Genomic DNA, 26,636 nt, shown 5'->3' with positions numbered 1-26,636 from the left:
GCGCAATCTATAAACTTACGTCGAAACAAATACTTCCTGTCATTATTCTATTTTAAGACAGCTTACGCATCAGTCATTCTTCGCTCTATCATCAGACAGTAATGATCATATGATCGCATCACATTTCAGCATTTTTTTGGCCTGCCTAAGCTTGTTCGCCTCCAGAAGCGTCTAAAGTTTATCTGCTCCACAAAAGGCATAATCATACCAACCAATAATGGATACTAAGACCGAGGTGGGGCGGGAGAACATTTCTTTCGAAATGGAATCTAAACAGGAAGATCACGCCGAAAGGTGTGACGATTCAGTTTACAGAAAGGACACTCCTCAGGCAAAGCCGAAGGTGGAAACACAGCTGTATAAAGATTATGATACAGCGAAATGTCACCCATTATTCTTAATCGTATCCGCCATTGCTGTTGCTTCGCTCTTAACAGCCCTTGCCACTTTGGTTTTAGCTGTGGCAATCATTACGGCACGGAGCGAAGTTTCCACAGGTACGGCTACCATTACTTCTCCCTGTTGTAAGTATTAAACACTCGTAGGTCTTGATCCATTCAAATCCTAAAAGTAATTGAAAAGGTGCACTAATTAAACGACAGGACGAAGCAAAAAATTATTCACTTCGGTCCTGACTATTTCCTGTCCAATGAGGAAATTAGAGGAACTTCCGGCTCGATATGATTTGAGTATTGCTGTTATTACCAGAGCTTTCCCCGCACATATGATTAGTATTGGATTTCTAAGAAAATTATTTATAGAAGGGGAAATCCGTCCATCATAATACTTATCCGTAATTATGAACAACAAGGGCATTTCTATTGTGTCTGCATTATTTGATATTTAGATAAGGCTAAGTAATAACAACTGAGCTCCCCAATTGAATGGCCGTTTTTATGCTAGAGACGTTAAAGTTGTCTAAGACGTTAAAGTCGTCTCGAGACGACTTTAACGTCTTAGACAACTTTAACGTCTCTAGCATAAAAACGGCCATTCATTGACATGCAGGATATTGTCACGATTGCTTAGGAAAAGAGGGAAAATATCGTATTTAAATAGTGAATAATCTATCTTTGACATATAAAGTGCGTTCTTCGAAAGAGTATCTTGATGATGTGAGCCACTTAACACCAAGTTAGTATCATGAAGTATGCAAAGGCCGAAGACACTGTAAGTGACGCAAATGCTCTGAGTCGTTGAATTGAGAACTTTGACCATTTTTCATCTCTTTCCAATATCTAAAATTGTTAGTTGGGGCACGAAAAGTAAACCATATGTGTAATAATATCTGCAAAAGATGAGGTTATAAAAAATTTCAATAGTGAAAAGCATAAATGTTCATGTTTTCAATAGGGCTTTTGGAATTAAACCCGTGAATTCACTTATTAACACAAAAATCAACCCCCTCCCCCCCCCCCTTATAAAATTTTAAATTGAAATTTTGATTAACATACATACCAAGAAAATTCAAAGTTCCATGTAGATAATTAAAAATGGTAATAGGAACGAGTGGAGTTCAATTCGGTGTGTGATCATAAGATTGATTGTCAATCACTCGTATCAATACTGACAGAATTGGACGACTCTAAGTCCTGTTGCCAATTAGTTATGACCATTACAATTTAGGGAAAAAAGCAAAAAAACAAATGTATTTATATGAGAAAGGGCTTTTAATAATGATTATCCAAAACATGATCATTAAAATCTTCGACAAAAGCGAAATGCAACGTTTAAAAACGACTTTCAAAACAGAGATAAAAATAAAGAAAAAAAAAAGTCTAAAACCACTCAAGCAAAACGATTACTTATCAACAACCAGTCATTCCACCGTTCAAGTGTCAATCTATTAAATAATCAACCGGGCGTAAGCCAAGGAACGAAAAATTCACAGAATTTAAAAATCGCGCCGTGGTAAGTTTCGAAAAAATAGCCGACAAACATCTACCGCAGCTATCTCTAGAAACAAAAGAAAGCATTACAACTTTTTTTTAAAGAATCTCTTGTAATTATATCAATCGACTAATCTGAGTGCAAGTCGATGATTACGAGCCTTTTCCTTCGTCTTTTGCTTCGCGAGGGATCTCCAGAAGGTACGTTATTGTTTGAGTCGAACACACACCGGTTGAACACTCGACAAGGAGCCTGTTGAAGAGTTTTTGTCGCTATTGTGACAGACTGTTATGGTGTGAAGAAAGGAGGCATATTACTTGACCCATACGGATAAGCTGGAATGTTTTCCTTCATGTTTACATCTTCTGGGGCTTGACAAGAGGAAGAAATAATTTCCGGCGATCGACCTTTGAACTATCACTGATAAAGTCGATGTTGCGGCATACCCAATTGCTATACGAGCCAATTGCCTTGGTTCGCTCTCCGTTGTTTTGTCATAATCATCTAGCGAAGACTCTCTGGCATGTCCAGTAACTTGGATAATTTTATGAAGTGGTTGGCCCGCTTCTTCTAATTTCGCAACGACCGTTTTTCTTGTGGAATGTTATTTTTAGGTTATTTTCTTGGCACGCGCCTCTGGTAAACAACTTGCAACTGATTTCATTATTTGGCCAATTCGATGTTCATCCATTCTAGATTTGGCCTACCAACACTTGTGGAGGGCTCAGAAATAATTGCAAGGTATAAAGGGCCGGAATTTTTTATTGGTCGGCGTCGACGTGCAGGCCACTCTTCGAAAAGTCGTACGAGATCCCATTCATCACCGTCAGTAGACCTCACTTGGTGAGGAGAACTTCGGGTTTTGTTTCTCAATCCGCCTTGCCTGGTTTTATTTGTTTTTTTTTTTCAAACTGAACTACTCTGCTACCATCTGCATTTGCAAAATGGAAATATCTACAAAGTACGCCTTGTTATGGTCTTGTTGACCTCGGAACCCAAGTGCTCTGCCAGATTTTTAAAGCTGACGCTTGTAATGGCAACACCATTGTGACTTCCTAATTTTCCTTCACTTCAAAATCATTCTTCGTCTACTTGAGCGTACGGCTGAGCTCTGTTGGGCCATTTTCCTTTGCCTTATCTCAGACATTTTGCCTTGGAAGTAAGAGTCTCTTGAGACTTATGGAACTCGCCCGCTGATGATAGATGCCAAATAATTTTTCTTCGGCGGAGATACCTGTGGAGTAATGACTGCATAATACGAAGTGAATCTGGTTCGTACTCTTTCCCATATTTTTTCCGGACTTCAGCAAAGAATTTTGTCAGAATCTCATCCAAAATTTGGGGGTGAAGCACTCCATTTTATTGTCGATATTTCGAGCTAGGCACCAAGTTGCTACACTGTCATGTTTTCTTGGGCGCTTTTTGTTTTTGCTTGCAGCGGACTCATTTAACTCAACTAGACACTCGACGAACGTTCACTCGGGCTTCGTATCAAGCGTTTTACTTAAGCATTCACCACTGGATAGTTTGGTGTAATTGACTCTAAGCATGTCTCGCATACTGGGGCTCTATATTCGTTTAAGGGGTCATCATTTTCTTCCTCATTAGTATCTTGCATCATACTCTAATACAGGATCACTGTCTGTTGTTCCGTTGTTTAATGTAGCTTGTTGATGTGTATCATTATCGTCAGCATCATTTTGCAAAGCTGTAAGGTTGCTATCAATATTGTGAATATCAACTAGTATATCTTTGTACAATGGATTATATACTTTGAGCCAGTTGGGAACTTGCTGTATTAACTCTGGCCGTACTCCTTGAAAATAAACATTTCCTCAAAGTTTGAACTTTTTTTTAAGCTTTAGCATTAGCATATCAGATCTGTTAGGTGGACAAGGGAGTTGATTACATGTCTGATCACGTTCTATAGATACATTGCTTATGGCACCTTTAATTTTTCTGTGTTGTTCTTGAGGCATGACCAGAATCTTCTCAAATACTATTGGTTGAGCTATAAGTGTTTGTTCAAGTATTTCTAGTGAGGACAGTTTTGTGGGTATTTCATCCAAATGAGTGTTGAATATTGAAATATGTTTGGCGAGGGTACTTCTTGTTTATGCATGTTATAACTGATTTCATAAAAAGTATAAAATAAGGGCCTTCTCTTATTTTCCTCTTAAACTGGTTAATACACAATTCAACTGATCTGGCTTTCATTAATCTCTCATTGCATTGGGAAAGTAATTCTTTCTTCTTTCTAGCATCCTTAGTTGAATATTTTCTTTAAATGTCTTCCAGAAACCTTTTTTGGCAACAGGTTCCATGCTGTTATACATGTTTTTTTCTGTGTTTTCTCGTGATGTGTTTCCTTTCAATTTCAATAATTTTATATGGACAGCAAACAAATTATAAATCATATTCCATAGTCTGACATTCCTGTTTATTTTGAATAATATTTTATTAATTTTCTCTACTAGATTATTCACACCACGAACATGTTTTGTCTGTTTGGTTGCAGGTGAACGACTGTCTTCAAAGGTCAGAAGAGAAAACAATTGCTTTACTTTTTTATTTTGTTGTTTAATACAAGTTATACTTTGACTTGAACTCCACATTAAAAAGCCTGTTTTCCCAGTGTAGTTCCTCAAAATCAAGGTCTCTGAGGATATTCTGCTTTCAGTTAAATTACTTAATTCTCCATGACTTACTTCACTAATGTGCAAATTTATGTTATTGCCAAAAATTATAACACTGTCAGGCTGGGTAACAGATGTTAAACAGTGCTTACTGTGCATTGAATTGTTAAGCTGAGATCTATTTCTAATGATTGCATCTAAGGTATTTGAGTACCAATAACTACAAGGTGAAATGATCAAGTAACATATTGAATAAAGAACTACTGCAAAACAGTGGTCTTTGTAACACTTGTGTTGACCTGATGATCTCTTTAATACCTCTCTTATAATGTTGCTTATTGTCATGTCATATTTTGTAATTTGTAAACCTTCTAGTTCACACAGCTCAGTTGCTCCACACAAACTTTGAAAGTAATGCACTAAGTTGTCTGTAGATAATATATCTAATAGAACACATGTCCCTCGAGCGTGACTTTTACCATAAACATCTCTAGCATGTTAGTCAAACACTGTAAATGGCCATTATCAGCACAGTAACTAATAATTACAGCAGTACACCCAACTGTTGAAATAAATGACCTAAATAGTTCTGATATCAATGACTCAAAAGCTCTTTTTAGGCCTATAAAGTATTGATATCCCTCAATGGTAGGCTCACCATAGACATTACCAGTGTAACTTTCCCTGTATTTTAGCTGGTAATCTTCCTCTAGTAGTGTAAGCATTGATGGTAAATCTGTTGGCAGTGAAAAGGATTGTCTACTAGATAATTGTGACAAACTACTATATAGTTGATTTCCAATATGCATTATTTGTTTCAAGTCAACAGGATTATCTATTCCTTTCATATTGTGGTATGTTAATGCCATAAACTCATTGCAACACATTGTTGCCCTGCATTTTGTCCAAATACAACAACATCCCCTTGACTATATGGTGCTTTTCTTATTTTACTGGAATCCACTTGGTGCAACCGGGACCAAGGTTTTTTTTTATATAATTATAGAGCTTGTTCTTTGTACAATTGCCTCTGGATTACACCCTTGTAATCACCAAAAATAACCTTAAGTATTTGAGATATTTCTTTCCCTGTCTATCTCTTCTTGAACTGTACACATATCTCTTTGAAGAGTCAACGTTTCTTGTTCTAAAAATTGGTTTCCTAATTTTTTGTACAAACCTGACTCTTGTTTTATGTGCACTTTTCTTTCGTGTTGCTAATTTTTAATAAGATCACGGACTTTCGATGACTTTAGTACGTTTTTATTTTAAAAGGCTCCGTACAAAGCTCTGTAATTTTCATATTTTTCTGAGAGAGAAGTTTGAACATCTTCACTGGTACTCTGCTTGGTTCACGATCACGATCACGTTCACACGAGACTTACACGAAACACGATTACAATTATAATATCCATACTTTGCACGACGAGATCTGAATTGTTATACTTTTATTGACACCAAAATCATTATGGTCATGTACATTAGTCATATTGAGAACTTTTTTCTAGTAGATCACAATCATTAAGAGTATTCATCACGTCTTCTACTAAGCACATACAACTCCATGCGAAGAGCAAACCAACATTCACGACCGCTTGTTACAATAATAATAGTGCTTATATACGAAATACCAAATCGTACTTTACAAGTATTGAACCCAATAAAAATCAATAATAGAAACTGGATATTTAACGGAAGAGCTAAGCGTAGATATTTAACCTTACTATCCAAGTTGCTTCTGTCAGTATCCTTATCAAATTCGCTGTTGTTAGTGCCACCTTCGAAGTTGTGTTCACGAGCATTCTTGATTTTTTCAGCAAGTAAGGTGTACGTCTCAGCATCATAATTTGTTGTAAAATCGGCTGTCACGGTTTTGCCTGTAATTTCGTAGTTTGAACCACATATGGCTCATTTGTTATCTCGTGAGAACTAGTATGAACTTTGCACATTTGGCTCGCTTTCAAGCAATAGGCTTCGTAGACTGGCACATTCCGAAAATGCTCGACGTCATTTTGTACGTGAGATGAGCGTACAAGACAGGAATCTTTGCTAGGCGGTCCTCACAAACAACGGCATTCTGTTAATTATGTTTACGAAGAGCGAGCACATGATAACACAAGTTGTTGGACTCTCATCCCCAGTTTCCGCGGTTTACGCGAGGAACGCCTGGGGATGATAACTCCCCCTTTTGGCGGGAGTTACTACATCGCGGGCGACGACTGGCGGAAGAAGAAAAGATCGAAATACGAGTGGTCAGCTAGGAAACAACTTTAATTCTTCATATAGAGACATATCAGTTATAGTTGCGGAAAACAATAGTGTTGTAAAGCCCGAAATATCAACGTTATATTACGCTAAATAAAATGTTAAGCAATTTTTCAAAAGTGTTGATGGCACATACATCTTTTACTGTTGCAATAAACAGTGAAGGCATCGGAAAAGGCATCGATGGTATCGGGAAATGCACCAAGAAGAATTATATTTACGTTTTGAAACTTGCTGCGTGACGTGCGTGACGAAAAAAGAAAACCAAAACCGTGGTCTCCAAATGAATTCTCCCACCTTAATCTTGCCCCAATAAATTTTCAAATTTTTAGCAACTTCACCTCTTCCTATTGGTAGGTCCGGCAAAGCCTTTATGGTCATTGGCCCCCGTATAGCCTCTAACTATGGCTTATAAATAGAGGTGTTAAATCGTTAAAACGCGTCGGAGAATAAAGACATTTTACAACAACTGTTCGAAGAGTGCTGCTCACCACTTTAGTAAATTTGGTGCGATAGCTGTGGTCAGTTTTTCTATTCAGGTTGTATGGCAGAGACGTGGGGGGGGGGGGGGGGGCAGAGACACCAACACAACATTTCACCTGCCGTTCGGTTCGAAAGTTAAGTTTTCATCCCGATTTCATTGTCGTTGGAATTCTTCAGAAATAGTGATTTGGGAAGTATCCTTTTGTTGCATTTCCACGGACATTAACGATGTTTCAGCCACTGTACTGGCTGTGTCTCCTCCAATCTGCTAGACAAGTCAACTAACGAACAATTCAACTTTACAAACAAACTCTTGCCAAATTCGAAGTAACCTAAAAAAAGGCTGCAAGTCATAATCGACTCTTTTCTAGGTGAAGATCGAAATGTTATTTTACTTCTGAATTTCGACATTGTTTCTCGTAAATGCAGTGCTGTTATTATAGGCATACAATGTACCTTCTTCCTTGCGAATGACGCACTAGCTTGGAAAGATCGTTTACATATATAACTGGCAGGAAGATGGCCTTTTGCTTACCAAATTTTTGAAAGTTGAACAAATAGTTCTCTAGATAGTGATTGAATGCAATAGTTAAAAATATCTTGGTTTTATTTCTCCCTTTTTGTATAAGAGAGATGTTTGGCGAACGGTGTCAACATTTACTTATCAATGTATGAAGCTTCAACATGTGTTCAGTGATTTATCTTTTATCTATTTATCCGTTTGTTCATCTTTTCATTTTAAATCCTTCGTTATTTTTTGTGTACGTTTGCTATGTTTTTCTTATTGTTTCCTTTTTTCTAGAAACGTCAGAACTTCAAAAGAATGTGCAAGAGTTGAAAAGGAACCTCTCCGCGTTAAGAGATTACTCGGTAGGAGTGATCCTTAATCATTAGTAGTGATCAGTTAAAAGCAAAAGTGCACTGATGTGAAATACACAGGCACATGTATATACATAAGACTAAAGGCCTTAAGAGGACTTTTAACTCCCTGAGTATTAGTTAATATAGTATAGAAATAGAGATTTTAAATTGACCTTTAATACTTCCCTGGAGTGCAGGCTGGAGGCATCGTTTTTGTGGTAATAACGCGGCACTTTTGCTTTAACTTTTTCAATAGGGTGATGTAAATTTTATTTCTAATCAGGCTGATAAACATTAATATAGGCCTAGATGTCATTATCACAGACATTATTAGTGTTCTCCTAATTTTTTTAACCAATTTTGGAAGCATAGTAGTTGCTAACCTTATATTGCAAATTGCACACCCATATAGCCATCATCATAATTAGTTCATTATGAATAACTAATGCCAAGAAAGCATTCTTCAAAAAAGAAATTCGATCAGGAATATTGATTTACATTTTTTGTTGATATAGGTTTCAGGGGATGTAAAGGAACTGAAGAGAAACGTAAGTTTACAATTTATTCACCCCCACTTCCCTTAATAAACTTAATCATTATCCTATTGTTAATAATAACGATAATGATAATGATCGTAAATGAACCATTCATTCAAAATGATATGATGTTGAGAGGTTTCTTTTCTTTTCTTTTCTTTTCCTCCTTATGTTAGGTCTCAGCAGAGTTGAAAGGGCTGGAGATAAAGGCAAGTTTAAATTCATCCATTTCCAATTCCATCTATATTAAGAAAAAGATTACAATGAGTTCATTAAGTTCAACACGAGTGTCTTACTTTATGGCAGATGAAAAAAGATATGGAAAACATGAAAAACAAGGTAAGTTTCAATACCAATATTAAGAATTTATGTTTTTCTGAATCTCTCACTGTTACGATTCCTATCATCATTTTTTTCAAAAACAAAACGAGGACTACTCTACTTAATTCAACAAATTTAATGGGCCCACTAATTCTCTAACACGATAACTTGGCCCGTTTTACCTTTTAGGGCAAAAATACAGAGCTACAGGATATCCGTCTCACAATACAGGATGCTACCCAAGTTTTGATTGGTCTAAATACAAGCGTAAATAAGAGGTTTCTGCATTTTCAACAAAGAATTATGGAACTGGATCAAAAGGTACTTCTTCCGCAACTGTATTTTTATATGCCTTTTCGAACCGAATTTCGAATCAACCAATCAGAGACTTGATCTGAAATAAGGAGCAATGCCAAGTCACTGCCCTAGGCTTCACGATATCATTTCCTCCGATTAAAGTTAAGTAACTTAATGGTCATCACAAAGTACGTGGTACACATATGCCTCTAAACCTACGCAAAAATAGAGACTGTTTTCTATCGTGAGTAAAAGGGGATTTTCGAAGATTGTCAAACGTACAACTCCTCACAGTTTGCAAGAGTCTGCATTGAACAATGCTACCCCAGCAAATTCTGAGGTTGTTTTGAAAGTGACCTGTTTATATACATTTAATGTCTGTGGAACGCAAGGGATAGTTTTTTTTGTATTTCATGTCAAGCTTGAAAATGTCACAATCGAGATTAGCTTCAACTTAGCTTATTGTTCAAAAAGTTCCTCAACACGGACCGTTTTTACCGACTTAGACGAGCACTTGATACTTCCATGTAACATTTCTACTGTTAACGTGGTCATTCCCTATAGCAAATACTTGTATAACTATATGCACTTTATAATGAGCGTAAACTTTCATTAATCACTTTTTTCACGCCCGTTTATGGACTCGTTCTTTCTTCTTCGCAAGCCTTGTGATAAGGCAACTGACAGATTATTTCTACCTTTATATGGTTAAAGTTCCTAGAACATGGAATATTTTTTGCGTGAATATTTAGCTTATTACGTGTACAAACCAATTCCGTTAAAAGGAAATTTAAAAAACCTAAACATAGTTTTTTCGGGCCCTAAAGTGCTCATATTTTGTATTAAAAGTGTCCCGTGGACTGGTAACGAATTAGCGGGTGATGACGTAGCAAACTGTGAAAATTCTCAGCTGACAGTCACAAATCTCTCACATCCCATGTAATTTTGTATCAGTTAGTGTTGAAATACTCTTAAAATAATGTCCGATAGCAATGTTTACTTACCTTAGGTAAGCTTTATGGCGAGTTGTTATACATCGTACTTAATTAGTAAAGAGGAAATGGAAGTTGCCAGCACGGTTGAGCCCTACGAAGGAGAACTGCTTGCATCAAACGAAGATTTCGACGAAGACTGTTAAAGACGGTCTCTCGCTTTAAGTCAAGAGTAGAACAAAAAAAATCCCGTCACTGAATGCTTGCACTTGCATGTTTCCATGACGATATCTGTCAAGAATGGGTAGCTGTGTTCGTTTCTGTTGCCATAACATTTTATTCCTTCGCACTGAGCGCGGCGAAGGTTGCCATAGGTCAGTGCTCTAGTGTTTCGTTGCTGTAGGGTATTTCCCTTTGGAAATCAAAAGCTAACTTAGACAAAAGAATCAGCTGTATCACGAGGCACAATGATTTTTCGCCGAGAGGTCATCGGGCAGTTTCACTGCAAGTTGCTCCTTTCCTCAGAGATTGCAAAAGCAGAGGCTATCGTCGTCGAGCCGGTCAAACGGAAAACGAGTGAGTTTATAGTCATCTGATTCAAGTTAATAGCAGATAGAGATTTTAATAGAGAAAAACTTCTTAGTTTAAGTGCAGCATTGTCAAGTGACTCGTTTCGATGAATGGCAAACAACTGAAATCAGTATTGTGAATAAATATTTCGTACGCACGGACTTTCACACAGCGCTTTGATTCGCTATCATCTAACTCGATAAAATACGTTTATTTATTTATCTCGTTGCAGTGCTCTTATCTCTGTGACATTACTATTGTTGCTACTTTTAGTTTCTTGAGGGCAGGGGGAATTGATGGCTCGTGGGATGGATTCTCCTAACCTAGGCTAGGAGAATACACGGCCCCTTTAAGCTTGTGTTTATGCCAGTATCCACTAGAAGTTTTGCATTGTACACACAACAGAATATCGGCCAGCTCAGCGAAGGGCTCGAAACTTATTAGAAATGACGTATTTCTCTATCAAAATACGATGGACACCACAATTGATAGGATTTTCATACGATAAGAGAAGTGCAAAGTTAATCATGTGGAAATACAAGGAATATGAGTACCTCTCAAGCGCGTGAAAAACAATAAGGAGCTCACCATTGTACGCTTGCAAAATGTCAGCCGAAAAGGGTGTTGAACAGTCAGGTGTGGGAACAGGCCCTTTGATCAGCATTATTTTAGCAGAATTGATTGGCTTATATCTCCCCCCCGGGTTTGATTAATGGTATGTGTTCGTAACATCAGTCTTCGGTACGGAGCAAAAGGCCGATGACACTGAAGAGTAAAATCTCCTCGATCTCGAAGATGTCGAAACGTGTCCATGTTTGCTATACAACTACTTCCTTTGGAAAGGAGTGTATAGAAATACCCGGTATATTTGTATTGTTCTTTAAGCTAACATCATTTGGCGCTCCGGCCAACAAATCGTCCTTTCAATGCACAAAAAAATAGTCCAGGAGAGCTGGTTGGTTATTTCGAATTTTAAACAAAGTTGTTAACCAGAAAATGCAAAAACATCATCATGTCATAGGCACTTTAAAAAAAATATCCGTGGTTCTCACCATGAGTATTTTAGCTTGATTAGGTTCCTTTTTTACAACCAACTTAATTCAGCGTTGTTTTACATCAATGGAACTTTTCATCAATGAACCTCCCGTTTTGACAGTGCCACTGCCACTGCCACTGCCACTGCCACTGCCACTTTCACTGTCACTGTCACTGTCACTGCTACTACCACTACCACTACCACTGCCGCTGTCACATTCGTTGTCACTGTCACTGTCCCTGTTACTTTCACTATCACTGTCACTATCAATTTCATTGTCACTGTTGCTGTCACTGACGCACAATCATTTTCACCGTAGATTTCACTGATACTTTCACTGTCGCTGTCACTTTCACTGCTATTGCACTTTCACTGTTACTGTCTCTTTTATTTTCACTTTCGCTGTCACTGTCACTTTCATTATTACCGCACTTTCACTGTCACCGTTACTGTCACTTTCACTTTCACTTTCACTATCGATGCCACTGCCACTGTTCCTGTCACTGTCCTTGTCCATGTCCCCATCACCGTTGCTTGCACTTTCACTTTCACTACCACTGCCACTGCCACTTTCACTTTCACTGTTACTGTCATTGTTACAGTCAATATCATTGCTATTGCCACTTTCACTGTCACTTTCACTTTCACTGTCACTGTCACTTTCCCTGCTACTGCCACTACCACTGCCACTGCCGCTGTCACATTTACCGTCACTGTCACTGTCCCTGTCACTTTCACTATCACTGTCACTATCAATTTCACTGTCACTGTTGCTGTCACTGTCACTTTCACTATTATTTCACTGTCACTGTCACCAACATTATCACTTTCACTTTTATTGTCACTTTCACTGTCATTGTCACTTTCACTATTACCGCACTTTCACTGTAAAAGTTACTGTTACATTCACTTTTACTATCGATGCCACTGCCACTGCCACTGTCACTGTCACTGCTAATCTACTGTAACTGCTAATGTACTTTCACTGTCACTGTTACTGTCACCGTCACTGTCACATCTATGGTCACTGTCACTTTCACTATTATTACACTTTCACTGTCACTGTCACTGTCACTTTCATTTTCACTGTCAATGTCACTATCACTGTCACTCTCACAGTCACTGTCATTGTCACCGTCACTGTCACCGCCACTGTCACCGCCACTGTCACTGTCTTGTAACTGCCACTGTCACTGTCTTGTAACTGCCACTGTCACTGTCACTGCCACTGCCACTGTCATTCACTGTCACCATCATTTTCACTTTCACTGTCTCTTTCACTTTCACTGTCTCTTTCACCTTCACTGTCAGTCTTGGAACTGCCACTGTCACTGTCACTGCTATTTAACTTTTACTGTCACCGTTACTGTCACTTTTATTGTCACTTTCACTGTCACTGTCAGTCACTGTCACTATTACTGCACTTTCATTGTCACTGTTACTGTCACTTCACCGACAATGCCACCGCCACTGCCACTATCACCGTCACTGTCACTGCCACTGTCACTGTCACTGTCACAGTCACTGTCACTGTCACCGTAACTGCCACTGCCACTGCCACTGTCACTCACTTTCATCATCACTTTCACTTTCACTTTTGCTTTCACTTTCACCGTCATCGTCACTTTCTCTATCACTGTCACGTCATTGTCATTGTTACTGCGGTAAATGTCAATTTTCTTCAGTTTCATTGTGGCTTTATTGCTATGGTTACTATGAATAACGTTGTTGTTTTTTCATTGAGTAGGCGAAAAATACTACTGGCAGCACGGGCATCATAGGACCACCTGGAGTCAACGGTACTAATGGGGACACTGGATCTGTCGGACCTGCCGGACCTCCAGGATACAATGGTACTAAGGGTGGCATTGGACCTGCCGGACCTGCAGGACCTCCCGGACCTCCAGGTTTTAATGGTACTCAGGGCCCCACCGGACCATCTGGAGAGCCTGGTGTTCAGGGCCCTCGTGGACCATCCGGGTACAATGGAACCCAAGGACCCCCTGGACCTGGGCCCAGTTCCTGCGCTTTCAAGACTTTATCCAGTTCTGGAATGACAGCAGCCTCTTTCGTTACACAAGCAGTTCAAGTTAAAGAACCAAACGTAAGTTACAGATCAGCTTTTTATTGGGTACAGAAAAAAGAATTGAGCGATTTATTAGCAATTTGTTCCCAAAAGTTATCTCGTATTGGTTCTTCGATATCATAAGTGAACTTTAGGAAGCTTTGACAGTTTTGATCTCTAAATTTAACGTAGAGTGGTTGCCTGGATTTTTTCTCAAGTTTAAAGGTTGATAGGTTAAAATGTTGCAATGAACGAAGTTATCCCAAGAAATATGTAAATTTGAAGAAAACCTATCAGCACATTTACGCGGCAAAAACGTTTGATGATTACATTCCCCGCTTCCATAAGAGTGGTATCAACGTCGTTTTCATGCAAAAATCCGCCTGTTTTGGTATTTTTTCCCAATTTTTAGTGAAACAACTGGTATTTTTACTTCAAAAGTTTTCCTCTGAAATAACGATTTACGATTAAAATGCCCAATACGCATAATATGCAAAGTTTTTTGGATTATCAGATGCTAAACGCTATAAAAGAGAAAGGATGGCGAAATGGCCGGAAAAAACCTAAAGATCAGGCCGTTTTCCAAAGAACTATTAAATTTGCTGTTTAGAAGCGGAGACGAGCAACTTTCTGTCGTCAGCCAAACCCGGTGAATAGTTTCATCAATTAACTAGTTGTTTACTCAACTTCACGGCCAGAAAATTCGAGTAGCATTCATCTGCAAATTCTGAAAGTTGTATAATTCTGAAATAAAAACAGCTTTTATCTAAAAATATTTTTGGTCATATTAACACTTGGAGTAATATTCATAGGTACAAAGAGTGTCCAAATATCGAAAAGCCTGACTTAAAGGCAACAACCTTCCTTTATTTTTTCCACCTTTAGTCCGTCTCGCTTTTGAGATTCGAAGTATACTCAACTCCCAAGTTCATTTCGACGCTTTTGAGTCTTAAATCTCCATCAGTTTTTGGCGAGTTCATGTTTTTAGCATATATGAAAGAAGACATTGAACAACCCATTACGAACTTCAGCACGAACTTATTGGGCAGGTTCATTTTACCGCCAGATGTCAATTAAAGTGCGTTCTTTACAATTTCGTACCATTCAGGATATCTACGGTCAGTTTTATAATTCTACAAGTAATGATCTCCTTAGCCCATCAGGGCACGACGAAAGGTTTTCAAATATATTTATTTTCAAAAAAGCTTCTGACTCTGTGTCTCGACCAATTAAAAAAATAAAATAAACTATGATGCGCGAACGACCTGCCCGCTTGGGAACCTGGTAATGTGTTGTTTTATCCCAACTTATACATTTAGACGCCGGTATTTAAAAAAACGCGTGTTTCTTTGTTAGGTTCCTAGATTTGAAGGATGCATTTATGATAATATCAGGCCTGTGATAACACTTTTTCACAAAGCATGTCTCAGATTATGGTTGTTGGCCGTGTGCATCTTACATCATGAATGATATAACATGTACTCTTGCCTAATCTCGAAAAGGAAAAAATTGGTTTAGGTTTTCGCATTTCGAACTCTTGACACCATTTTTTATTGTCATTATTGTTATCATAATCATTAAAGGTCTTTTTTCTCTTTCAGGGTAAGACGTTTATTGGTGTAAGCTGTGATACAAATGATGCAAAAGTTGCTAAATTATCAAGCACCAGCTCAGGTGGAAAGAGAACCTTCAAGTGCTCTTGTGAGGGTACCCTAATAACTGGAGAACCAAAGATGTTTTGCTATATCCACTACTGGGAGTGTCAGTTATAAAGAGGAAAACGTTAAGCCATTTGTTTAACAGGAGTCGTTTTAAAGATGTTTATAGAATATTGAATCAAAAGTGAGACGAAAAAACTATTTAGTTGTCTAGCGTAAGCGCTATATTACATTTTTATTTGTAGCAAATATTTTTACAGAAGAAACAAAGCTTTCTTGCCATATACACTGCTGAAAACCTAAAAATATTCCTTTGACATGATACTTTGTATCAAGCGGATGTCAAACCAGCGGCCAGATAAAGAAAACCAACAAATCAATCGAAGTTAAACTGGTTTATTTCTTGACGGCATCATTTTAAACTATGTCGTCGAGTCATAAATATTCTTGAACTTGCAAAGTTCTGGCAGGTTCCGAATAATGTATGATTTAAACATATGGCAGCCATTATTGACAGCTAATTAAAGACTTAGTCCATCGCTCTGTAGGACGGCAACATAATTATGTCGTTGTGAGCGTTACGTCGTTTTCTGTTGGAGGGCATTTCAACTAAGTGTGGTAAAATTAAAACCAAAATAATTATCCTATGAGATCGCAAAGTAAAATAAACCAATGTTTAAAATGTGTAAAATCGTGTTTGACCAAGAAGCGATTGGATTAAGTTTTATGTGATTGGTTGTGAGGATGGCGTGAGCTTTCTGGACCAATCACAAAGCGAAGTGGAACAAAACCAAAGCAATCTACGATTACTTTTGACAGTCAATTAAAAATCGCCCTATTTACCGACAGTGTGTTAAATTACCTGGTTTCGAATTATTATTGTGAAATATCAGTGATCCATACTCATTCAAATATGTACAACGCGGTTCCTATGTCTCCACCGACTTCTGCTCCAATTGGCATAGGATTAAGGAATTAATCCTGGTTTTACTCACTCAGCCTACTACGATTGTTCACATTGTAATCAACTGATATGAAGTTTTTTATCATGTGGAAAATATAAAAAGGTAGCGTTGTCTTACGTACTTACTTACTGTTCGCTCATACAGACTTGATCCATGCCTAATAACATACATTCATCATCAAAGCAAGATTTAAATTCTTGCGTGAACAAAATTCGCGCAGTTGTGCCCGGCCGCGTCAAATTTTAGTTTAAGAAATCCAAAATATCACTTCTAAGGAAAAAAAACCTGGAAGTCAATAAGGAGTTTCGTTGTGATTGAGTAGGTGAGGGTTAGAAATGGAAGAAGGTTTTCTGAAAAAACAAAGAGCCCTCTCTGATATCCTTTCCGATGCGCCTAACGGATGGCCAGATCAGTCTATAACGCTAAGAGAGACAGAATGCGCCCCCCTCCCCTCTCCTCCTACACCTGCACTGCTTTTGCCTTCTCAGAATGTTTTGGTTATTTGTTGTTGTTTTTGCCTTTTGGATTATTTGGAGATTCTGCTAGTGTTAGGACTTGAAACGAATACAGATGACTAAAGGCTGCTTATGATTTAGAGTAGGCCTTACATAAGTACTGTTTGCAACTTTAACTTTACATTTCACGTTTTTGATTGGTCTCAAATATAACTCCTGAGAGAACTGTGAGCAAATTCAGTTCTTTCACCAGCTTTGTACATTTGCTTTACGGCTTCATCTTAGGTAGAGGAAAATAGAGTCAGGCTGTCTTAACAAAAGTGGATCGTCATTAGAAAAACGAGAGTGGAGATGAATGTTTACAGGGCCATACAATCTCCTTTGACCTCATCTGAAAAACAGAAATATCATGTGCCCCTCGGCTTTTAATCATCTACATGACGTCTGCAGATCATTGATACACGGATCAAAAACATTTATTTAAAACGAAATCTAAAGAAGCGAGTTCATTATGACAGCCTAGATCTATAACGGGAGAGGATAACCTTTTTGTTAAATAATACTCACATCATCATTTTAGGTCAGTTGAATTGTTCAATGTAATGTCTATAAACCTTCTTCGAAACAAAAATTTACTGTTATATTTTAAGACAGCTTACGCACCAGTCAATCTTCACTGTTTCTCATAAGAGCGCCGTCAGTGATTGCCATATCACATCGCATTTCATTGCCTCTTTGGCCTGCCTAAGCTTGTCCAAAGTTAATCTTATCTACAAACGGCACAATCATACCACCCAATGATGGATACTAAGATCGAGGTCGGGCGGGAGAACGTTTATTTCGAAATGGAATCTAAACAGGGAGATCACGCCGAAACCTAGCTACGAAGATGTAGTTTTCAGAAAGGACACTCTTCAGGCAAAGCCAAACGTAAAAGCACAGGTGTATAGAGATCCTGATACAGTGAAACATCACCAATTATTCTTTATCGCATCTGCCACTGCTTTTGCTTCGCTCTTAACAGCCCTTACCACTTTAGTTTTAGCTGTGGCAATCATGACAAAACGGGACGAAGTTTCTACAGGTACGGCTACCACTGCTCCTTCCTGTCAAATTTGTTATTTCCTGTTTATTCAAATCATAAACGTGACTGAAAAAGTGAATTGATTAACGACACGATGAAGCAAAAAAATAATTCACTTCAGTCCTGACCTTTCCCTGTCCAAAGAGGGAATTAGAGGAACTTCTGTCTCGATATGATTTGAGTGTTGTTATTATTTAGATTCTTCGAAACTGGGTCAATAAAAGCCATATTCTTTTTTAAGTAAAAGCCCTATTTATCGACCAAATACACTCGCGTAAAGTTTTCACCCCAAGTTAAAAAAAATAATTTCTTGAAGAACTTCGTACAGAGTTTGAAATATTTGACCTTTATTGTGACAGCTGACAGTTGAGCGTTGAATAACACATTTCTTTATCCTCCAAAACAGTAACTTCGTCTGCTCTCTCACGAACACAATTCCGATTCGCAAGTGTGGCACATCAAGCATATTATTGTAAAAGCACATCGATTATTATTATTAAAAGAAAAAAAATAATACAACCTCCACTTTACTTTTGGATTCTTAAATCTCATGTAAGTGATAATGAACAATGACCTCGCTAGTTGCTATCTCAAACACGCAAGGGATGAAAGCGAAGCAAAATGTTCAACAAATAGTCATTACATTTATTGGTATAAAATGCGGATATATAATCAATCTAAAGAGTTAATCTAACCCTGTCCGTTGAGTTATTATTCTTATTGTGGCATGATTGTTAAACTATTTACTCTCCCAGATAAATCATAGGTTGAAAAGAAGGTTTAGGAGTTGGAGACGATCCTCTCGGCTCTACAAAAAAAATTCGGTAAGAGCAATATTTTTTTTTTTTGTATGAGAGTACAGAGCATTGAGCTGAGCTAAAGTTGCCACGCCATCTGCCAAATTGTACTATGTCCGAGCTTTTTCCCGGACTTCTCTCCAGCTTCTTTTTTGGTTAATTGAAATTGAAATTTCGGAACAAGCGAGCCGGCAAGTAGCAACAGAAGAACCAAACAAAGGTTTGTAAACATGCTAGATGCCTTCATTTAAGCAATTATAACGCGTGCAGAGACCAAAATCCTCAAAGAGAAAACGAAATGGAAAGTCTCAGCTTTTAAGGTTTCCACGCTCAGTTAGATTGCAAGCTTAGGTATGGTAATAAAAATCAAACACAGCTAGCACTCGTATAGCATGTAAAGTTCCGTGTTCAAAAACAAAACAGAACAAAACAAGAACGATGAAAAATATTGCCAAATTGGCATAGCTGTTAAAATTCTTAGTAATCATGACGGTGTCAGAGCGACTGCAATCATGCCAGCTCATCATTGCGATCTCCAGTCATCGCAGTTATGCAAGCCTTAGAAATCAGCCGGTCTTCGAGTGAACTCAAGAAGCGGGGAGAAACACTCGGATAGCTCAGCCGCCAGAAAACGACTTGTTCGAATATTCTAGTCGTGTTTCTCTTTCAGGGGAGACAAGCTCGGCAAGCTCGAATTTTCCTTTTGTATTTTTTCGAAACCTCAAATGGTCAGATTTGTTCAATTCAATAAAAGCCATCTAAGTTGTAGACGTTAAGACTGTTTTGTTGACATTTTTGCGGTTTTTATCTTTCAATACTCTAGGGGGTAAAGTTATATATTTTATGATAAAAATCAAAAAACAAGTGCAAAAAAAAAAAGTTCTGAGTCGGGTCCAAAACATATTTATTCCAGCCCGGACCTCTCAGACCTCCAGGATACAATGATACTAATGGTGACATTGGACCTACCAGACCTTCCGGGCTTCCTGGACATAATGGTACTCAGGGTCATGCGGGACCATCTGGAGAACCTGGTGTTCAGGGCTCTGGTGGACCGTCCGGTTGCAATGGTACCTAGGAATCACCTGAGCCCGGGGCCAATTTCTGTGTTTTCAAGACTTTATCCAGCTCTGGAATGACAGCAGGTTCGTTCGCTAGACAAGAAGTGCGAGTGACAGAACCAAACGCAAGTTACGTATCAGCTCTATATAGGGTACAGAAAAAAAGAATTAATTATTTTATTAAAAATTTGTTCCCAAACTTTATCTATTGTTGGTTCTTCAAAATCATAAAAGAACTCTAGGAAGCTTTATTACTTTTGATCTTTAAACTGAACGTAGAGGGGTTCCCGGGATTTTTTTCTCGAGTTTAAAGGTAGATAGGTTAAATGTCGCAATGAAGGAAGTTATTTCAAAGATATATAGATTTAAAGAAATCCTATAAGCGTCTTTTAGCGGCATAAACGTTTTTGTTGATTACATTTTCAGCTTCCATAAGAGTGGTATCAACGTCATTTCATGCAAAAATCAGCCCGTTTTGGTTTTGTTTACCCAATTATTAGGGAAGCAATTGGTATTTTTACTCCAAACGTTTTCCTCAGAAATAACGGTTTACGATAAGAAATGCGGAACACGCTTTAAGTCGATATGCAAATTTGTCGGGGTTAGTAGATGATAGACGCTATCTTAAAGAAAGGAAGACAGAATGGCCAAGAAAATTCTAGAGGTCAAGCCTCTTTCCGTAGAACCACTTAAACTTGCTGTTTAGAAGCGAAAACGTGCAGCTGTCTGTCGTGAACGAGAACCGGTGGACAGATTTTTCAGTGAAATAGTTGTTTACTGAACTTCACGGCCAGAAAATTCGCGTAGCATTCATTTGAAAATGCTGAAAGCTGTATGATTCTGAAATGAAAACAACTTCTACTTAATGATATTTTTAGGACATATTAACGCTTAAAATGATATTTACCGGTACAAACAGTAATCCAAATATCGAAGAGTCTCTCAGAGGCAACAAGCTTCCTTTTCAATTTCTAGCTTTAGGCCATCTCGCTTTTGAGATTCGAAGTATACTGAACTCCCAAGTTCATTTCGACGCTTTTAAGTCTTAATATCTCATCACTTTCTGGCGAGTTGATGTTTTAGCATATAAAAAAGGAGACATTGAACAACCTATGACGGCCTTCAGCACTAACTTATTGGGCAGGTTCATTTCACCGCTAGATGTAAATTAAAATGCGTTCTTTACAATTTCGTACCCTTTAGGATATCTACGGTAAGTTTTATAATTCTGCAAATAATGATATCCTTAGCCCGTCATGGAACGAAAAAAGGTTTGCAAATACATAATTTAAAAAAAAACTGCTGACTCTGTTTCTCGGCCAATTAAAAAAATAATAATAAACTGAAAAGATGATGTGCGAACGACCTGCCCGCATAGGAACCTAGTAATGCGTTGTTTATTCTCAGCGTATACATTTAGACCCCATTATTGAAATAAGAACTCGTATTTCATTTGTTGGGTTCGTACATTTGAAGGCTACGCTTATAATAACATGGTGCACAATGGATGTCTCTTTCTAGTCGTCGGCCGCGTACAAGTTACATCATGAATGGTGTAACATTTACGCTTACCTAATCACAAAAAGGAAATACATGGTTTAAGTCTTCGCATTTCCAAATCTTGACATCATGTATCATTTTCATTATTATCATCACTGTTAACATTATCATTAAGTGTATTTTTTTCCTGCAGGGTAAGACGTTTATTGGTGTAAACTGTGATACAAATGATGCAAAAGTTGCTAACTATTCAAGCCCCACCTCAGGTGGGAAGAGAACCTATAAGTGTTATTGCGAATTTGGTTCAGCAACATGGGAAACGCAGATGTTTTGCCACATGCACTACTGGGAGTGTCAGCTATAAGAGGAGAAACAGGGAACCGTTTGATAAACAGAATTTTTTGTGAAGAAAATAATATAGTATTGAATCAGAAACGAGACGAAGAACAATTCAGTGATTTAACGGAAGTGCTATTTGGTAAATATGCCCAGTGAACTGGGTTTTCATTTAGAGAGTATTTCAGTTGAGTGTTGTAAAACCAAACTCAAAGCAAAATCAAATTAATGAGCATAATCAGGAGGTGGAGTAAAAATCAGGTTATTTGCCCAAAGCGTGAGAAAACGCACGTGACCAAGATCGCAAAGTAGCGTTACTTTCCACACTCAATTGAAAATACCCAATTTTGTGACATTGTGTTTACTTTACACGATGTTTGGTGGCAATTCAGAAATATCTATAATTTAATAGGCTGAGCTACTTTCCTGTCATCCATACCCATTCAAAGGTGTACATGATTTATTAAATCAGAAACTCGGTTCCTTTTTCACCACTAACTTTCGCGCCCGTTCTCTTTTTATTAACGTTCTCACCTGTCAGTCAATACGGAAAAGAATTATATTCAGTCTTTCCCGTACAGACAGGTAGCTTAGATTTTTCTAAAAGGGGCTCACACTGTGTCAAACAGGGGGTACTCACCAGATTTTCGTATTCACCTTCACGCTGTGTTTCACTTAGTAAGGCAAAAAAGAAAGACGCTTATAAAGGGAGGGGGGAAGGTGGGACGACACGGGTGCCTAGGAATTCCAGAGAAAACCCTCCCCCCCAGTTACGCTCCTGTTATAACATAGATGCATTATCTAATCGTGATCAATTTCTTGCGTGAAACCGATTTCGAGAATTTATCCCTGGCTGCATCAAATTTCAATGTGAGAATTCCAAAATATCTCTTAAAAAAAGAAAATATACTGGAGTAATATCAAATTAAAAAGGATTGTATGTTTTTCATCCAGTATGCAGATGTCACACTCACACGGCTTACACATTTCTTGGGAATCATGGCCACTTAATATTTATTTAGGTTTGACGGATAAATGAAAATTATCGCGTGATAAATGATAAATTATCGCGCAATAAATGAAAAATTATCGCGTGATAAGTGAAAAATTATCGCGCGATAAATGGGAAACATGTTAGGTCACGTAATCGGCTTTCATATACGTTGTTTCCGTGGACGAAAATGGCTGCCACAGCTGAGGAGGTATGTTTTGAGGTCAATAGAAACAAAATGGCGACAGCGAAGCGAAAAAAATTGTCGGCTGCTGAGTTTACTGTAATTAGCGAAACGAGACGGATTAGATAATCCACTCTCGTTCTCAGACACTGAAAGTCATCCCTGAAAGTGTCTCGTAAGATTTCGCAAAATCAAGGTTTACTGTACAGATTCACAGAGCTATGTGTCGTAGAAGTATAGCAAAGTACTGGTAATTAATCTCTTTACGTAAATAAAATGAACTATTGACCTCAAAACATACCTTCTTTAACTGTGGTAACCATTGTCGTCCACGGAAACAACGTGCGTGACAGCCGATTAAGTGACCTATTAAACATGTTTCCCATTTATTGCGCGATAAATGATAAATTATCACGCGATAATTTTTATTTATCGCGCACGAATTTTTCATTTATCACGCGATAATTTATCGCGCAATAATTTAACAGCCATCGCGCGATAATTTATCATTTATCGCGCGATTAAAAAAAAAATAACGATAAAAAAAAAAGTGGCATGTCCTCTATGGGCCACCGTAGACTTCAGCCTTGATCCCAGGTTCCATCGGGTGACGTTTAAAAATTGCGTGAACCAATGTAGACAAACAAAATGGCGACAGCAAAGTGAAAAAAATGTCGGCTGCCGCCATAATTTTACCGCTAAGGCGCTCCAGGAAGCGTTCTGAAAGGTGGGACAATAGAAAATTGTGGTCGAAGACACGGATTTATTGAAATGCAGTCCGTCTTGAGACGATTACTGTAGTCGCTGGACGTTACATCAAATAAGCATGGCTTTTCTGACCATAGAGTGATCAAATTAATTTCTTTAAGTTTAAGCTGAGGGAATAGAAACAAATTTGGTTAAAAGAGAAGAGTGTACCGCGTTGAAAAAAAAAAAAAAAAAAAAAAAATATATATATATATATATATATATATGTTATTTGCCGGCTGGGAGGTCCGTATGGTGAAAAACTGTGACCGAGGTCTTGAAAATGCTGTCCTCAGCAGAGGTAAATCTTCGTACATGAATGAATGGTCGATGAGAGTAAATAATACTTTCCGTTAGATCATTAACTGATTTTTAAGAAAACATTGTCGTGACAGGCCTTGCCAAACTAGTTCTGTTGGTTTTCAAATGTTCCTACGATTTTTTTTTTCTTACGCGCTCTCTAATTGACAGGTGTCAGATTGTGACAGATACTTGTAAAAATAATGTTTCAAAGTTTGTTTGGAAGCCTTTTAAATCACCTTTATCGTTTCGGAAATGAAAATGTTTCGCTGAGGCATCTCTCTTAATGCTGCCCTCGGCCTACGGCCTTGGGCAGTATTTTCAAGACCTCGGTCATAGTTTTTCACCATACGGACCTCCCAGCCGGCAAATAACATATATATATATCTGAACGGCGTTTGAACCAGTGTATACATAATATCGCTCGATATTGCTGTCCTTCGATTTTGATACTTTTGTCATAATGCGATCTAATAATGTTATTTAAGAATTTGATGTTAAGATATTATAATATATATCATAGGGAAAAATCTACAACTGACCCTTTATTTCTCTAAACAAGCTCCAGAAAATTTTAAAACTGCTTCTTTGGCTTGAGGACTCACGAGACTTTCCGTACAGGTTGTCAGGCACAATCGCTAGACCAATTCTGGCCACACTGTTTGCTTGTTCTCCGTAGAACTTGCAGCATTCTTCAGTAGCACTTTAAGCCCTCATCATAATCTTGCATCCGTTATTTCTGGTCGGTATTCTTTACAATTTCAACGCGAGTTATCGGTGCCAATACGTTCTCAAAAAGCTTGTAAATCACTTGGCTGCGCCTCCTACAATTAATGTTACAGTGTTATGTTTAAGTTATTCCGCTTTTCTCGTGTTCTCCCAACACCGTGCGTGGTTCAAAAACTCTTCACCTGACATGATTCTATGTGTCAAAGATAATGGAGTGTTCAAACAGCGGCCATAGGACGAACAAATTAAGCAGTCCTAAATTAGTTATGCTGTTTCTCTAATCGTTGATGCCTTATTACTGTCGAATTTACGCAGTTGCAGTAAGTGGCAAATTACCTGAGAATAGTCAGCCAATTTAAGCCAAGGTCCGCAGGCAGTGAGTGAAAGAGCAGAAGAAAATACAACCTTGTTGGGTTGGTCATTTTTTGTGCTGCCGCTTGTGAGGCCGCACAACAGTAGCGTGCTGAGGTGTAACAATTTTCCTGTCAAGTGTAAAGGACGCATTAATTCAGTTGATGATTCGAATTTTCAACTGAATTCTATGACACGCAGCTGACTGGTGCAATATGTGTTCACTTCGCTTTCAAGTCAGTACTAAACTCTATTGCCTCCCCTCGGTAGACTATCAAATTTTTAGAATTCTGTTAATTTCAATTTCAGAAATGACCTGGTGGCTACATAAGAATTCATATTCAGGGAATATGCCATATTCCCTTATAAAGAACTTTTTTCATAGCTACGCATGGGTAAACATAAGCAATAATGTGTCGGTGAAAGACACACGCAGCAAATGAAGTTCATTTGTTGGTTGTACTGCTGACTGTTTTCACTGACACATTATTGCTAGTGTTTGCCTATTTTTATTGTATGTGACTAGTAGTTGAACTATGTGATAAGTAGAAATTGTAATAAAGAGTCAAAATAATTCTTAGACGACAACAAAAAGGCCGCAAAAGCTCAGAAATAAAGAAACTGAATGTGTTCCCCTGGCCATCGGCGGCATTACCGTACACATGCCAATCATGCTCTTACTTGATACTGGCGTGAATTTTTTGAGTCAAAATAATTTTAAAAGCGCGTTTTTTTCTTCTTCTTTCAATGCGTTTGTCTGTCATTATTAGCACCTTCAGTGTGCTTGTTCAATCATTGGCATTGCCTGATTATTTGGCCTCATACCGGATTTCTTATGTCACTACAGCATTACTGTACTGCAATTAGACTCTTGTCAACACAGTCAAACTCATTCAAGTCACTAGTTTGTAATTGAGACCGTTTTTCCTTCTCTATTCATAACCTGATCGGTATTTCTCGATGAGTGGAATGATTGCAGTTTGCAGCTCAAACAAAGCTTATCAAAATTGATATGGTCAATTTTTTGGAAAAAGTTTTGAAAAAAAGTTTTTGAGAAGGAATCGTATGGGTGAAGTATTCATTGACATCAGCGTGCCTCACAATAAAAGTGAGATGTTCCCAAAGCAGTATTTCTAAACTACCCTGAAGACTAAATTACAGACTTATAGTGCACCTTTAGAAAAGTATCTAATAAAAAAGTAAAATAATGAAGGGATTTGATTGATAATTTAAGGTTAAACTCCCAGTCTAATTAAAGAATGATAAACAATGCGTTTTATCATGCGCAAATTTCGAACAATTCGTATTCTGTTGGTTTATGTAATAAAAGGAGCACACGTAAATCACTTATCAATATTAACTGTGACAGAGTCAGAGATTTATCCCTGGATGAAACATTTGGGTCCAGAAAATAATTGCATTTTTAGAAGGGCTTATAAGAAGTCTCCCTCTTGAGGAGACGACGGTATTTTTTTCAGCAAAAAAATCAGTTAAATCAATCCAATCAAAGAGAGTTTTCGTCAATGCCAAATCTAAACTCCGCCCCAAGTAACTGGTGTTGTGCGTTCAACGTCGTCTGTCTCAAG

General features: G+C 38.0%; 1 protein-coding gene and 1 pseudogene across 1 annotated transcript; one reads left to right on the top strand and one right to left on the bottom strand.

Annotated features, from left to right (window-relative positions):
* The first annotated feature begins 106 nt into the window (after nt 1-106).
* On the top strand, nt 107-16,398 carry LOC149042839 (uncharacterized). Its single transcript, XM_089212036.1, has 8 exons — nt 107-497; nt 8,077-8,144; nt 8,651-8,683; nt 8,848-8,880; nt 8,978-9,010; nt 9,182-9,313; nt 13,575-13,931; nt 15,494-16,398. The coding sequence occupies exons 1-8, from the start codon at nt 218-220 to the stop codon at nt 15,662-15,664; spliced, it is 1,107 nt and encodes a 368-aa protein (XP_089068162.1). The 5' UTR covers nt 107-217; the 3' UTR covers nt 15,665-16,398.
* LOC149042840 (uncharacterized) lies at nt 1,978-2,790 on the bottom strand (annotated as a pseudogene).
* Nucleotides 16,399-26,636: the final 10,238 nt, after the last annotated feature.

This window comes from Pocillopora damicornis, chromosome 7 (assembly GCF_964200805.1).
Source record: "Pocillopora damicornis chromosome 7, jaPocDami1.2, whole genome shotgun sequence".
Classification (NCBI taxonomy): Eukaryota; Metazoa; Cnidaria; class Anthozoa; order Scleractinia; family Pocilloporidae; genus Pocillopora; species Pocillopora damicornis.
The sequence above is the reverse complement of the archived record's forward strand: the minus strand, read 5'-3'. Positions and strand labels throughout refer to the sequence as shown.

Bases quoted from the DNA above. Each gene is read 5' to 3' on its own strand.
- LOC149042839 (XM_089212036.1), top strand. From the start codon at position 218: ATGGATACTAAGACCGAGGTGGGGCGGGAGAACATTTCTTTCGAAATG. The intron at 8,684-8,847 runs GTAAGTTTACAA...TCCTTATGTTAG, and splicing joins TAAAGGAACTGAAGAGAAAC to GTCTCAGCAGAGTTGAAAGG. The intron at 13,932-15,493 runs GTAAGTTACAGA...TTTCTCTTTCAG, and splicing joins TTCAAGTTAAAGAACCAAAC to GGTAAGACGTTTATTGGTGT.